The sequence below is a fragment of the Saccostrea echinata genome, unplaced genomic scaffold, assembly GCF_033153115.1.
Source record: "Saccostrea echinata isolate AGI-Se365-2 ecotype Australia unplaced genomic scaffold, CSIRO_AGI_Sech_v1 ptg000029l, whole genome shotgun sequence".
NCBI lineage: Eukaryota > Metazoa > Mollusca > Bivalvia > Ostreida > Ostreidae > Saccostrea > Saccostrea echinata.
In genome coordinates this window covers 7,823,942-7,836,447 of record NW_026889778.1, presented here as the reverse complement: position 1 = coordinate 7,836,447, position 12,506 = coordinate 7,823,942, and the positions used below count along the sequence as shown (strand labels likewise).

At 33.7% G+C, this 12,506-nt stretch overlaps 1 protein-coding gene across 1 annotated transcript; it reads left to right on the top strand.

Moving 5' to 3' along the window:
• The first annotated feature begins 1,311 nt into the window (after positions 1 to 1,311).
• LOC133195537 (kinesin-like protein klp-3) lies at positions 1,312 to 11,969 on the top strand. Its single transcript, XM_061331408.1, has 17 exons — positions 1,312 to 1,734; positions 3,898 to 4,005; positions 4,905 to 4,982; positions 5,350 to 5,523; positions 5,754 to 5,976; positions 6,196 to 6,290; positions 6,643 to 6,693; positions 6,930 to 7,052; positions 7,558 to 7,707; positions 7,784 to 7,900; positions 8,605 to 8,778; positions 9,305 to 9,441; positions 9,959 to 10,022; positions 10,106 to 10,311; positions 10,618 to 10,804; positions 11,006 to 11,101; positions 11,532 to 11,969. Exons 1-17 carry the CDS (start codon positions 1,345 to 1,347, stop codon positions 11,661 to 11,663), a joined length of 2,505 nt encoding a protein of 834 aa, XP_061187392.1. The 5' UTR covers positions 1,312 to 1,344; the 3' UTR covers positions 11,664 to 11,969.
• The last annotated feature ends 537 nt before the right edge of the window (positions 11,970 to 12,506 follow it).

Below are 12,506 nucleotides of genomic sequence, written 5' to 3'. Positions count from 1 at the left end.
ACCATGATAATAAATCTGTTCATTTTATTGTAAGAAAATCCTATCCTCTTCTCTAGACCAGATGCTGTCAGAAACATACAACACAAGGCCCTTTTCTTTGTTTCTATATGCTTCTCTCTTTGTTTTTTTGTTTTCACCCATCAAGTTTTTAATGTACAATTGTACCTTTAAATATTTCATAAATCGAATTATAATACAGTGTTTTAATTAAAAGATATATTTTGTATTAAATTGATGCAAAAGACAAGTTTCATTTTGTGAATTGTTTATGCAGTGTACATGCATGATTTTTTTTTTTTTCGTATTAAAGCTCATATTTTTACTGTCACATACAAATAGTATACCAGTAATGTGTATTGATTATAAGTGTATGGCTTTGATTAAAATATGAACTTGATATTGTACATATATAAATTGCACAATGACCTCATGTCTCAGTCGATGTAAAAACCTGGCAACAATTCTACAAATAAACCTAAAATACACGACAATAAACCCCTAATCATGATGTTCTCTCGCGCGCGAGTCCCCAGTTCAATATCGACATGGCTGTGTAACACTTTTGGGGGGATTAATGATCAATTTATTTGACCTAGATCTAAAATACAATGGCCATTTAAAAAGACTTGGCTATGGTTTTTAAAACAATAAAGAACTACCAAGTTCAAATTTTGTTAGGTACATATTAAGTCATATGAATGTTTAAAAGATTACATGTGAACTCTGAACTGCTGTCACTGAAATACCTACACACATGAAAACAACAGAAAAGAACTCATTCTAAATTGCAAATCTGCATCTTTTGATCCAAATCCAAATGCGTTTTTATTCAACAACAATTTCAATGAAAACTTAAGAATATACTGCTGAATATGCGTTTTTAACACATTACTTTATATATTGCAATATTTTGTTTGTCTTTTATTCATGAAAATTTCATCGTTTTGCATGCTATTGCATTTTAAGGTTCGAATTAAATGGTTTTGATGCAGAACAGTGATTTCTAAAGGCTGGGTGTATATAACAACCGTATTTCTCCCCTGTTTATAAGAATGGTTTAAATGCCTCATAAGGAATTGAGCAATCCATACTTTTATACAGTATACAGACATTCACCTGTCTGGACAAATAAACGGAGAATCTACATTTTTTCTTTGAATTAAACAAGGAAATTCCTTATAAAATCAAGATTAATTGGAGAGAATTTATAATCTTCTTCTCTTGTGGATTGCTTTGGAAATCGGACCTAAGTGCCTGTGTTATTTTAATAATCTACTGGTACTTCTCTCAATTCTTGATATAAATCTGGGACTATGATTGAAAGGTCAGATTTTAGGATAAAACATGGGTTCTGGAGCTTCCAAACCTCCACCAAAAACTAAAGAAGAATCAGACAGGGGAAAAGAGGCAACAGGATCGACTCGTAGTAATCCAAATCAGGTGACTAGCCAAGGAGGTCAGAGTTCAAACCAGGGATCAACGAGTGTAAGATCAGGTCAAAACTTAGGCCAGAGAGAAGCAGGAAGGAGCTCAGATCAACAGATAAAGGGAACCAAGCAAAGAGGGGAACCAGACCAGAGTGTCACTAGAAGGGGGGATAACTCAGCTGTACAGGAGAATCAGGGACAAGAAGCATCCAATCAGAGGTCAGGACAGAGAGGTCAGCAGGGTCAAACTAGAATGGAGGCTGCATCTGGTTTTGGAAACACGGCTGCTCAGCAGAGCTCAGGGACTGTAAGCCTCTGTTAGATTATAATATGATAAGGGACTGTAGATCTATGATAAAAAGTTTGGTGAGCTTTTGTCTGTAAGTCATGTCGGATTCTAATAAGCCTAAGGGCTGTAGATCTATGATAGAAGCCCAAGTTTGGTTTGCTCTTAGCTGTAAGTTTTTTAAGGTCATGGATTGTAAGTCTGTTAGATTCTAATAAGTTTACTAAGGACCATAAATCTATGAAAGTAGCCCAAGATTGGAACTGGTAGTTTTGCTAAGACCTCTATGTATATAAGCTCAGGGAAGTGAGGCTTGGTAATATCTTTAATGTTAAGTAGCTAAAGTGCTTTCAGCATTTTTTTCTCCAAAATTCTTCTGACCTTGGGGAGAAGTCTGTGTTAGTATAGTTAGCTCAGGGACTTGATCTCTAAGTCAAGTAAGTCTGTACTTGAACTCCCAAGTCCAGTTAGCTTAGAGACTTAAGTTTGTGTTAGGTTTGTAAGTCCATTAAGCTCAAGGACTCTAAGTTCTATCAAATGTCTCCAGTACTATTATTATAATATGCTTCTAATTCATATGATTAATTAGTGAAGAACAAATGAATGTCTTCAAACTTTAAATTGTAGGCTCAATTTAAATGTTTTAATGTGTGAATTCATGCTCCAAGGCTTAAGTTTTCTGTTGCTTTTTTCTACCCAGGAAAATATTGCCATCCCTGTAAGCAAGTTCACTGTTCGGACGAGTAAATCAAACACCTGAGATATTGATTATCCATCTTAACCCCTGCCTCTCACCTTTCCGTGGTTTTATCCAAATATTTCCTACTTGATATTATAGATAAATGTATGCTGTGTTTATGATTAATATTTTTTTCACCTGCTAGGTGGTCTTTCCAATGTCTAGTATTGATTTTCATTGATTTAGTCATTAACACTCCAGCATTTATAATACACTCTCGGCAACTGGGAGCCTTTTGAAAGTTTCATAAAATCCATACCATCATACTCAATGCGGCAGAGATCATTGGAAGCCTTCACGGGTGACTGAATTCTGTGTGGAGAGTATGAAAAAAAAATCAAAGAAGTCAATTTCTTGATCATCGATTTCATTCTATTTTTTTCTAAGATTATTCCAGGGGTTTCTTTCACATTGCAGGCTTTGATGTTATGAAATTCATTTGAATCAATGCATTTTTTTAATTGAAAGATGCTTCTGAAGCATGATGGGATAAAACTACAGAATGAAAATTTCCGATCTTTTTTTTTTTAATTGCAGAGAACAAGAATAAATGAGAGATAGTTAAAATTTACTTTTTTGTAATTGCAACATACATAATCATTTTAAAATTCCTCAAGAAACACAAATTTATTGGTAACCAGATGTTAAAGCAACAGGTATAAAATGAGATATATGACTCCTGTATTTGAAGACGATATCATAAAAATCTTACCAACAAAAAAGTATTGTAAACATCCTGGTCTCGTTCAAGTTCAGGAACTTGACTCGGCGTCTTTTTTATGACTTGTAATACACTGTGACATAATGGATTATGTTAATGACTGATTCTTATATTTCAGATTTAAAGGACCTTATAAATTTGCTTTTTATGCTTATAATACAAGTACTGGTAAATTTTATGAACCACAGATTCATGCTTTAAGTTCATTTAAATACACATATATCACTGTTGGATTTTCATTAACAAATGAAAAAGATTTTTTTTTTTTTTTTTTACATATCTGCCTGTATTTATGAAGCATGCAACTGATTTTAAATTTTAATTTGGCCAGAAACTGGTAAAATGCACATGTAAATTTTTAGTGAATTTCCATAAATGAACAGGGAAACTTTGCTATAAGCTGAATTTGCTACATTGTATAATTATTCAATACATGTATAGATTTTGCATTATTTTTAACTTAATATCTTGGTATAACCAAAAACTGACTTTGTCTTAGCAGGTGTATATGATATTATATTGACTTCTAGCTACTATATTGATATCTGTTACTGCATTCCTCCAGATTTTACTGTTATGTATATTTAATTATGATGATTAAAATAAAGGAACATTTCATTTAATGAGATAAATCTGTAGGTCAAGGTCATTTGATGATATAGGTAATTATATTAACAGGACATCAATTTATGGCCAGTAATACATTATTGTTTATTTTTCATAGGGACGTGAAGACATAATCTTTGAGACATTTTACCACAAGAGCGGGAAGGAATTTCAATGTATGTACCTGGATGGAATGAGATTTTACCTAGATGACTGGGGTTCAAAGGTAATTTTTTTTAATCAGCAATGGAGAACACACTTTATTTGAATGTTCATCAATATGTGCCATTTTTCCATTAAGTAATAATATGGTACAGTACTGTTTTTGACAGCAATTCTGTATATTTTGAGTATCATATCAATGTGGGTTTTTTTTCTTCAAAATTTAAAAGAATTTTGCTACTTCATCTAAACCATAGGCAAAGTGAGCTTTTCTGATCAAAATCTGTCTGGTGTATAGGTGTCTGTAAGTACCGGTATATACTAGGTCTGTATGTATGTCTCATGTAAACTTTCATTTTTTTTCTTTTTTTTTTGTCTCAGGAAGCAGGTCTGATTTCAAAGAACTAGAATCTTTCTTATTCTCTTAATGATTATTTGTGTATGTATAATTATACATGTATTACTAACAATAAGGAAATAACAGGAAAAATTCTTTGATTTTAATCTTCATCATTATTCTAAAGAACAAGAAAACTTGTTTCTCATTTTATTTTGTAACCATTTGTTGTAAGTACCCCAGTACATGCAAATTCATGCGATGGCCCCATAGAGTCAAGATGGGGCCAAATTAAGGGTTTGAAAATGTTCATATGAATAAATGATGTCATTAAGAAAAATGGATTTAAAATTTGTAAAATTAATGTTAAGCCGCAATATATATTATCTGTTAATACTGTGAGATTTAACTACCTGTAAGCTAAACATTAGAATTTATTTGTTTCCTTTATTCTACATGTTCAATTCTAAGAATGTTAAATTTTGACTCAGTTGAGTGTTTAATGGTTCCATGAACTCTTGTGTTTAAATTGCTAGTTAGTTGTTCATCATTATTTATACAATAACTGACACTGTCCCCTGAGTATGTATTTATGTAGGTACATGTACTAATTTTTTTATTTCTAGGAGTGGCAACCGTTTCCTAAGAGATGGTACAATGAAGGTTTACTCATCACTAACTCAGTCGTCAAAGACCAAGAAAATGTAAGATTTTTTAAATCAAGGTTAACTTTTGTGCCTAAAAAATATTTCAAAGAATGTGTATTTGATCACCACTACCTTTTTTGTGTAACCCTGATGATTATGCTATTGTCTACACTATGGAAAAACCAAGAGAGCATATTTCTTATTTGCAAAGTATAGTGACTCTAAATTAAACATATAAGGCATCTATAAAACAGATGTGTGTGAGAATTTGCTTTGTTATTCCCTCACAAAAATATTTGGAGGGAATACAGATATGGACTTGTGAGTGTGTGGGTGAGTGAGTGCGTGCATAATAATGTGCTCTTTTTCGTGGTGGTGCTCCGTTTTAAGGTACCCTTGTTAAACTTTGTTGTTTTGTCATCAGGAGAATAGACGTCGTCAGCAACAACAACAACAACAACAGTTGTCTGGAGCCGGAGCCTCAGGGAGTCGTCAACAACAGCCGGGATATCAACAACAATCGTCCAGTGGTCAAGACGACAGGGAGGGGGTGCTTAATCACCCCAAAAGGGGCCGCATTCCCACCTACATATTCCAAGTATGTTCTAAATAGGATTCTTATGTGATAGAGTTCCATCCACATGAAGTATCATTTTTGGATGAAAAATATTTACAAATTATCATGAAGAATAATACACCATTTTGTATTAGTGTGTAAGAACTTTCTCAAAGATTACGTTGATTAAAAAGGAAAGTTTTTTTTCAATTTAAATTTAAACTTGCGGGACATCTGTGCCTGATTTATCATATGTCAATGGTATTTTCCAGAGAAAACACAACATCCACTGTTTCTATGACCACACTCAAGGTCAGTGGATGCGGCTACCAATCGGATGGGAACTTCATCATGAAATGGTGGGAAAACTAGTGGACCAAGTTGAGGAAGCTCTCCCAACCTGGGGGGACAGGCAAGATATCCTTGCTCTACTCAGGCAGTGTAACTATGACCCTGATGAATGCATGTCTACATATCTACATCTGGAAGGGGATCGTAAGTAAAATAAATCAAGATATAACAACAAGTAGGTTAATGTAATGAAAATAATAGAATATGCATGTTAAGAAGAAATGAATACAGTCCCTTCACTACATAAAGGTTGCATCATTTTGAATCTGTGCTTGTATACATCTTGTGCAACATTTGGATAACTGTGACCAGACTGATACAAATATTGCGTTCTTAATATCAATGTTTATATTATCATTACAGCATGGCTGAAAGCCCCTAAAACTCACAAAGAGGCGAAAGCAGCCGAGGAAAAAGATGAGACGATAGAACAACTCCGACAGCAGTTAAAGGAAGCTGTAAGTCTATTCTTAATTAATCTGCTCTTGTTAAACAAAGTAACTGAATTAGGTTCACTTTCTGTTCCAGTTCTTATTTTATTGATGTAAATTAACATGATATGAATTTTAAGAAATGTACCTATCACTAATTTTAAAGGAGGTAACATATTTTCTAAAATTATAAAATTTTCTTTGATATTTTCATCAAATATTGTTCACATTATTTGCTTCATATGTATATAGCTTGTGTTGGTAGTACAACATTATATTTTCGTTTCATTTAAATCAAATGAAAACATTAACTTTTTGTTAATGTGTGGTAATGCAAGAGGAGATAATTCTGTGACATTCTGAAATTTTTGGCTTGTAGGAGGAGTCACTAAAACAAGAAAAAATAGCTCGAGTAGAGGCTGAAAAAGTGGTATGTGCTTGAAAAGATTGGGAAACAATTTTTTATTTACTTTGTTTGTGATATCCTTTTTATTTATGCCGTTATATGTAGTTCATTAACTTTTGAGGTAACGTTAAAAATTGTTGACAAACCTAAGTAGATAATACTTGGATTATAATTTTAATGAGGTGTACATGTAATTGTATCTACATTTAAGTTTATAGAATTACATAAATTTAAATTGATTCACAAAATTTCCACCCCAGGTCAAAGATCAGGAGGAGAAGATTACAGAGTTAGAAGTAGAAAACAAACAACACGAGGCACAACTAATGTCCCTACAACAAAACCGACCCAAGACAGCCATGCAACGACCAAAAACACCACAGGTATGTCAAATAATGTACAACTAATGTCCCTATAACAAAACTGACCCAAGACAGCCATGCAACAACCTAAAACACCTCAGGTAAGTCAAATTGTACTCAGCTAATGTCCCTACAATAAAACCGACCCAAGACAGCCATGCAATGACCAAAAACACCACAGGTATGTCAAATAATATACAACTAATGTCCCTACAACAAAACCGACCCAAGACAGCCATGCAACAACCAAAAACACCACAGGTATGTCAAATAGTACACAGTTAACGTCTCTACAACAAAATCAACCCAAGACAGCCATGCAACGGCCTAAAACACCACAGGTATGTTAAAAAGACTTCTACAGCTTCTTAGCTTAATGCTCAGCATGATTTTTAGATGAAAAATTGTCCAAGTAAAAATTACTTATACATGTATATATAAGGGAAGTGTTATTTACCCCAGGTGCAAGTGAATTTTAATATTGCCTGTCAGTTAAAGGGAAACATAATTTAAGGTTTCTCTGTAGGTGGTAACTCAGGTTGTGAAGGAGGAGACAGTAAATCCAGAGGACATTGTGCTACTTAACAACACTGCCAAGGAGCTCCGAAAGGCACAGGTTCACCTCAAAATGGAGGTCCAGCGGTACTTTGATGTCCTGAGAGGCCAGATTGCCAAGGTACGTGTAAACAAAACATCCTTAGTCTTTATCTTACTTTGATTATGGTTCCTGCTAATGTTTGTACTTTGTATAGGCCAAAGACGGTGTGAAGAATATTAAATCAACCAGCAGTGGAAGTATGGAGGAAATGGAGGAAATTCGGGCTCTCTATAGAAAAGAGGCCATGCAGAGAAAGCTGCTGTATAATCAGGTCAGTAGGTCAAACTTGTTATATACAGTTGAACTTGGGTATCTCGAACATGGATATCTCGAATACCATGGATATGTCGAAGTCATTTTGAAGTCCAAACTACTTATTCCTTAAGTATTTTACCCTGGATGTCTTGAATCCTCAGTTATCTTGAAGTATTTTCTCGGTCCTTTCAAGATCGAGATAACGGGGATTGACTGTATTTCCTCACAGCTAAGTTGGAGGGGATATTGTACATGTTGCACTTGTGGGTTGAGGGGGGGGGTGAGTGAGGTCATAATGGATGTTACGCAAGTAATAATTTTTATTGGGATCAATATGCTCTGTTGGGGATGCTCCATTTTGTGGTGCCCTTGTTTTATTAAGTTAATTATAAACAGTATAGGTGACAATGAATTGTAGTTATGGGAAATTTTTGAATGTTTCTGTCAAATTATTCTGCTAAGTCATCAGTATATTTCTCTAAGTGTAGACTGTATCACAAATATTTGTGTAATTGAAGGCACTTATAACTTTCTACATTTTAGTGATTTGCAAAAAAATTGAAAATACATAGATTATACATTTTGAACAGATTTGTAGCCAAATTGTTTCATCACTTAATGTTGAAGGAAAAAATATTGAACATATTTCCTTTTTGTTAGCATGAAATGTAACTGTGAACTTTCTTTTATGTTCAAGTGTTTATTTATTGTCCTTTACAGCTACAAGAACTGAGGGGTAACATTCGCGTTTTCTGCCGTGCCAGACGAGATGACAGAGTGAGCTGTTGTTTGAAATTCCCCACAGACTCAGACATTGTAGCGATGGACAACAGTGGGCAGAAAAAAATGTTTTCTTTTGACAAGGTGTATGATCCAAATTCCACACAGGAACAGGTTTGTGGAATGTGAGGGGGGAGGGGTTGAAAGCACAAACTCTAATTACAGAAAGTCTAAATTACAGATTTTTTTTGGCAACTTTTGAAAAAAGTCATATTTGGAAGATTTGTTATTTTAGTACCATCTCTTGGGAGATGTGAATTCAGATTCTCTTAAAACGTGAACAATCTCCTATGCAGAGTTGTCGTTCGTTCCTCTGTCAGACACCTCTGCAATGGGCTCGCATTAAGATTTTTGACGTAACGTAAAAAACATAACATTTCAAAGATTATTTCATATTAAACTAAGTGTTTTATATTTATTTAGTAAATATCTATCTTTAAGGACTATCATTAGCTCAGACATTTAATTATAATGAATTAAAACAAACGCACTAATTCTCGTGGTTATCACTGTGATATATGCGAGCCAACGACAGAGGTGAATGTATGAGCCGATGGTAGAGAGTGAAACGTGAATTGTTGCTTTCTATTAATCATTTGCTTTCCCAGATTTCTACTTTTACTTTCATTTTGTCTTTCAGATCTTTAGTGACACTAAAGCCATTATTTCGTCCTGTGTAGATGGTTACAATGTCTGTTTGATGGCTTACGGACAGACAGGATCCGGTAAAACGTTTACCATGATGGGACCGGAGAACAACCCAGGAATAAACATCAGGTCAGTCAGATAAATCAATGGATCCCAATAGAATGCTCTAGGAATATGTTCAGAGAAGTATTAAATACAAAACTTACTTGAAGAACTAACTAATGGTTTTCAGATGAATCAAAATTTAGATAAAATATGAAAAATAAATATCAGTCCAAGATTTTTAATATTGAGGTCATAATAAATTCATTTTAAAAGATGTAAATTTCATAATTTTTAACCTTTATGGGGCACAAAATCAATTTAATATATTCCGTAAATTCATTATATAGTTCATTATCATAAAATTTTGGGAGAAATTGGTGAGAATTTTGCTGGGAAAATCAGCATATTGGTGTTCATACTAAACGAGTTTTACTGTATACCAATGTATTTCTATTTGCAATCAGCTGTATTATTCAATCTCTACAGTTATATTTTTGATGTCTTTTTAGTCAGGAAGCAGCATTAACTTTCTCCAAAGTTCAGCGGTGTAAATGCATATCTACTTACTCTTGTAGCTTATCACAATATCTCTCTTTTGCAGAGCTATGAAGGAGCTGTTTGATGTTTGTAAAGAGAGAGTAGACACAGTTACTTATACATTAAAGGTAAGAAAAGGTAGAAGAAAAAATTAAGAGCTTTATACTTTATTCATCAAAACCTGTCTCACTGAGTCCTTCATTTTATCTAGGTCTCACTGATTGAGATATATAATGAGACGATACAGGACCTGCTCACCTCAGATGCCAAGTCACTGGAACTCAGGACTGCAGGGAATAAGGTGTCCATTCCAAACCTTAAGGAGGTCGAGATCAAGAATCTCGATGATATCAAGAAAACCATGGCTCAGGGAGATAAAAACCGGACGGTGGCATCCACCAAAATGAACTCAACCAGGTTAGAAATAATTTTTAAAAATTTATATATCAGTTGTCACATTTCGGAACAGTAGTTGGATATTTTAAAAAGTGCAAAATGCATTGAATCATGTACAGGATTGGTTTTCATTCCCTATAGCTCTGAAATATATGGTAAACTTAATGAATATAACGAATTACTATATATAACAAAGTAAAATCATCCGACCCTGGCATTTCATTATAAGCATGTTTCACTGATTTATAAAGAATTTTAATAGTTTTAGATGATAATTGTTACATCATTTCATTGTACACAAATTTTAGCATTGTTTTCGTTTTACAGTTCTCGCTCTCATCTACTGCTGATGCTGAGTGTTGAAGGTCAAGACAAGGTCACAGGTGCAATAACTAAAGGTACACTGACTCTGTGTGACTTAGCAGGGTCAGAGCGCATCTCGAAAACTGAGGCTGAAGGTCAGAGGTTAGTGGAGGCTGCCGCCATCAACAAGTCACTGTCAGCCCTTGGCCAGGTAAGAAATCCTTGCATAGGATTTGAAAAATTGACTTATTCTGTGCATATGTCTTTACATGTTCTTGAAGTATCTTGTCTTTTAGAAAAGATTTTTTTCTATAACATTTTCATATTCATTTATCAAAGTTTATCACCATTGTTTCAAGGTACAGGTATATACTAAGAACTTTTTTCTGTAATACTTGATTTTTATGTACAGGTGTTCACAGCCTTAAGAACCAGTCAGCTACATATACCGTACAGAAACTCCAAACTGACTCAGATATTACAACCATCTCTAGGAGGGGATGCAAAGGTAAGTAATTATCTAAACATAGAAAAGTTTTGTGGATGGAAATTTATGTGAGTTTTCAATGAGTCAAGTTTTGCAAAATTTATCACCACATCAATGCTTTTGTAAAAGATGAGGGAGAAAGCAACCAACCAACACATTTTGTGATTTCTATATCTTCTGCAAAATAACCCCCCACCCACCCCAAAGATTGCTTTGTTACATGAAAATCACACAGTTTACTCCATGAAAATATCCATGTTTACAGTAATAGGTATTTTTGCTGCACCGAATCAGAAACTTGGGTTTCCAAATTTTTACTTACATGTAACAAACCATTAACCTGTATATCACTGTAGCATGAAAGTGTCGGTGTAAATGGCCATGGCTTAGTGCGATTGAACTGTAATCCTCTTGGAAATAAGATTTATTTTTGAGAATTGTTTCATTTCAGGCTTGTTTGTTTGTGAATGTCAGCCCTGATGTTAATAACTTCTCGGAGACAGTTAGCACATTGAATTTTGGATCGAATGCTAAGCAGATAGCCCTGGGGCAAGCGAAACAGAACATTAGGAAAGGCCCTTAGTCATAAAGTGGTGATTTCAGAGGACATGGACAAAAATAACCCATTGTTAAGTTTACAAATTTATTATTTATTGAGATAGTCATACCTACTCTGAAATGTTGTCAATACATGTATCAACCTAAAAGTGAGGAAAAGGCAGATCCCCACTCTTCAAAAAAATTGAATAAGTCAACAGGACTATTTTGGTACATTCCTGTAAAATTTCTCTGTGCATAAACTTTAAGAGCCCTTAGTTCTGTTCACAAGGGAGATGCTTCTCTTGTCCTATAACACAGGTTTTAAAGCTCAGTAATCACTTCATATAGATTGGAGGAATCATGTACATAACGTATCATTTTCTGTCATACAAGTATTATGATAAGCAATATTAATTTAAAATCTAAACTAATAAAGTGGCATTAATTAGTGATGATGTATGAAGATTTTGTTGATATTTTTGATTTATTTTTGTTGTATGATTTTACATTGAAACTATTTTACCATCAATCTATGTTCATTTGATGTGTGTTGCACATTCTCAGTCATTAAAAATTTTTTGCCTATAAACAATTGATATCAGTTATCTAAAGAATAGGAGGAATTTTAATAAGTTCTGACAATGCTGAATTGATATCAAATTTTAAGGGATTTAATGTAGAAAATAAGTTGACTATGAATTCACGGAATATTTGCAGAATGGAGATTTTTTTAAAGATTAGAATCTTGTCATATTTTTTAAACATCTTATTTGTTATTTTGATCACACAGTCTTAATGCCTTATTGTGTGCAGTCTTTCATAAAAAAGATATTGCATCTGCCTTCATTCTTCAGTATTATAGTAAGTTTTGATTATGTTTTTAAAA